This window comes from Lactuca serriola, chromosome 8 (assembly GCF_051521515.1).
Source record: "Lactuca serriola cultivar US96UC23 chromosome 8, Lser_US96UC23_V15, whole genome shotgun sequence".
Lineage (NCBI taxonomy): Eukaryota > Viridiplantae > Streptophyta > Magnoliopsida > Asterales > Asteraceae > Lactuca > Lactuca serriola.
Genome location: NC_136415.1, coordinates 263,990,344 through 263,993,007, shown reverse-complemented (window position 1 = coordinate 263,993,007; position 2,664 = coordinate 263,990,344). Strand labels below are relative to the sequence as shown.

The window sequence follows — 2,664 nt, the reverse complement described above, 5'->3', positions numbered from 1 at the left end:
AATGAATAATTGGTTGGTTGGCTTGTAACCACCAAATTTGTAATAAAGGCTTCATATAAAGCCAAATTATGCATGGAAAAAGTAATAGACGAATTTTTAATCAAAGAACCCTTTTGTTCACTTTGAATTATTGTTATAATTCACAAATTATCTTGTTAGGACGTGTTCTTGACTTGATACGAACTCAATCCAATAGGTCTTGGATTGTTTTCACCGGTATACAACTTAATAGGTCTTGAGTTGTTACTAATCTATCCATTTCTTTCCATTCATATATCATTTGTGGTTACTATTCTCTTTTAATTTACCTAAACACTACCCTACTCACCAAATCAAGCCCATACACGCATCATAAGTGGTATCAGAGCGCATAATGGATTTTGATGATCCGGAGTTCCTACAAAATCTTCGTGAAGCATTAAGAAACATCCAAGAAGGTGGAAATCGAAGGCAACCCCACCGTGGTGAACATAGGGTTGTGGAAGAATTCAAGGTGTCTGAATTGCCTGAATTTGTTGGTGGAACTGATCCTGAACGCTACTTGGAGTGGGAAAGGAAGATTGAAAGAATGTTCGAGTTCAAAGAAGTGGATGATGAAAAAAGCTGCAAGTATGCCATTCTCAAGCTAAGTGGTGGTGCTTCATTGTGGTTTGAAGGGCTTAAGGCCAAGAGAACCCGTGAAGGCAAAGAAAAAATTTGTTCTTGGCTTTCTCTAAAACGAAAGCTAAGAAAGAGATATGTTCCTTCTACTCATAGAATTGCCACTTACAAGAAGATTGCTGATTTGAGGCAAGGAAAAATGAGTGTTGGAGAATACATTGATGAATTTGAGAAGTTGTCCTTGATGGGGGATATTGAAGAAATTGAAGAACAAAAAATGACTCGTTTTCTAAAAGGGTTGAACTACAACATTGCCAATGTTGTGGAGTTATATCCTTATGCTGATTTTGGAACTCTTTGTGGTTTGTGTTTTAAGTTGGAGGGGCAGGCCAAAGCACGTTATGGTGGGAGTTCAAGTTCAAGTCTCGAAAGTCCCAAGTCAAAGTCGTGGTCCAAGCCCGAGTCTAGCAATAGACAAAATTCTGTTTCTACTCCTTCTGGTTCTAGTAGTGTTCCCGTTGCTCCTAAACTTACTAGTGGTACCAAAGAAACTAGTTTGGCGAAAATTAGATGTTTCAAGTGTCAAGGTTTTGGTCATTACCAAAATGCTTGTCCAAACAAAAGGGTGGTGACTTTAAGGGAGGCCATTGAATGTCGTGAAGAGTTGGAGGAAGAAGAGAGGTTGGCGGGTATTTTTTATGATACACAACAAGAAGAGGAAGAAGAGGAGGAGGTAGAGTATGAAGCACCGGTGTATGATACAGTTTTGGTGCTTAGAACCCTTAAAACTCAAGGGGTTCAAACCGTGGCTGATATGGATCAACGAGACCAATTGTTTCACACCAAATGTTTGGTTAGAAACAAGTGGTGTAGTTTGATTATTGATGGTGGAAGTTGTACTAATGTTGCTTCTAATGAAATGGTGATCAAATTGGGTTTGTCTACTACAAACCACCCAAAACCATATGTTCTTCATTGGTTGGATGATGGAAGCAAAATAAAGGTGACAAAACAGGTTAGAGTTGGTCTAACTATGGGGTCTTATGAAGATGAAGTGTTGTGTGATGTTATTCCTATGGATGCATGTCATATTTTGTTGGGGCGTCCTTGGCAATTTGATAGGGACGTGTTACATAGAGGGAGGAGCAATGAATATGAGTTGAAACACAATAATAAAAAAATTGTGTTAAAACCCATGTCCCCAACGGCCATAAGGTCCATGAATTCTAAACAAGTAAAAAAACCTAATCTTTCTATGTTTGCTAGTGAAAGGGAGGTGGAGCAAGTTCTTGACAAAGGTGATGTTATCTACATGCTTGTGGCCAAAGAGCATGCAAAGGTGGAGAAGATGGTGCATGGAGAAAACGCTATTGCTGATTTGCTTTTGGAGTTTCAAGATGTGTTTCCAAGCGAATTACCACCGGGTTTGCCTCCAATCCGTGGTATCGAACACCAAATTGACCTTATTCCGGGTGCTCCTTTGCCCAATAAAGCCGCCTATAGATGTAATCCGGAGGTGACAAAAGAGCTGCAAAAACAAATTGATGAACTCATGAAAATGGGTTATGTTCGTGAAAGCCTAAGTCCTTGTGCTGTTCCAGTTTTGTTGGTTCCAAAAAAAGATGGTTCTTGGAGGATGTGTGTTGATAGTAGGGCCGTTAATAACATCACCATAAAATACCGATTTCCTATTCCTAGAATTGATGATTTGTTGGACGAGTTGCATGGTTCTATTGTGTTCTCAAAAATTGATTTGAGAAGTGGTTACCATCAAATTCGTATGCGTGAAGGGGATGAATGGAAAACAGCCTTTAAAACTAAACATGGCTTGTATGAATGGACCGTGATGCCTTTCGGTCTAACTAATGCACCTAGCACTTTCATGCGACTAATGAATGAAGTGCTAAAATCTTTTTTGGGCAGGTTTGTGGTTGTGTACCTTGATGATATCTTGGTATATAGCAAGAGCTTGGAGGATCATTTGGTGCACTTAAAACAGGTTTTCGAGACGCTTAGAGCTCAAAAACTCTATGGGAAGCAAGAAAAATGTTCGTTTTTGGTGGA

General features: G+C 39.3%; 1 protein-coding gene across 1 annotated transcript; it reads left to right on the top strand.

Annotated features, from left to right (window-relative positions):
- Positions 1-373: 373 nt before the first annotated feature.
- On the top strand, positions 374-2,447 carry LOC145068075 (uncharacterized). The gene is made up of 2 exons (XM_079015065.1): positions 374-2,225; positions 2,362-2,447. Exons 1-2 carry the CDS (start codon positions 374-376, stop codon positions 2,445-2,447), a joined length of 1,938 nt encoding a protein of 645 aa, XP_078871191.1.
- Positions 2,448-2,664: the final 217 nt, after the last annotated feature.

Coding starts and splice junctions, on each gene's coding strand:
- LOC145068075 (XM_079015065.1), top strand. CDS start 374: ATGGATTTTGATGATCCGGAGTTCCTACAAAATCTTCGTGAAGCATTA. Junction 2,226..2,361: donor GTTGGTTCCAAAAAAAGATG/GTTCTTGGAGGA, acceptor TGATTTGAGAAG/TGGTTACCATCAAATTCGTA.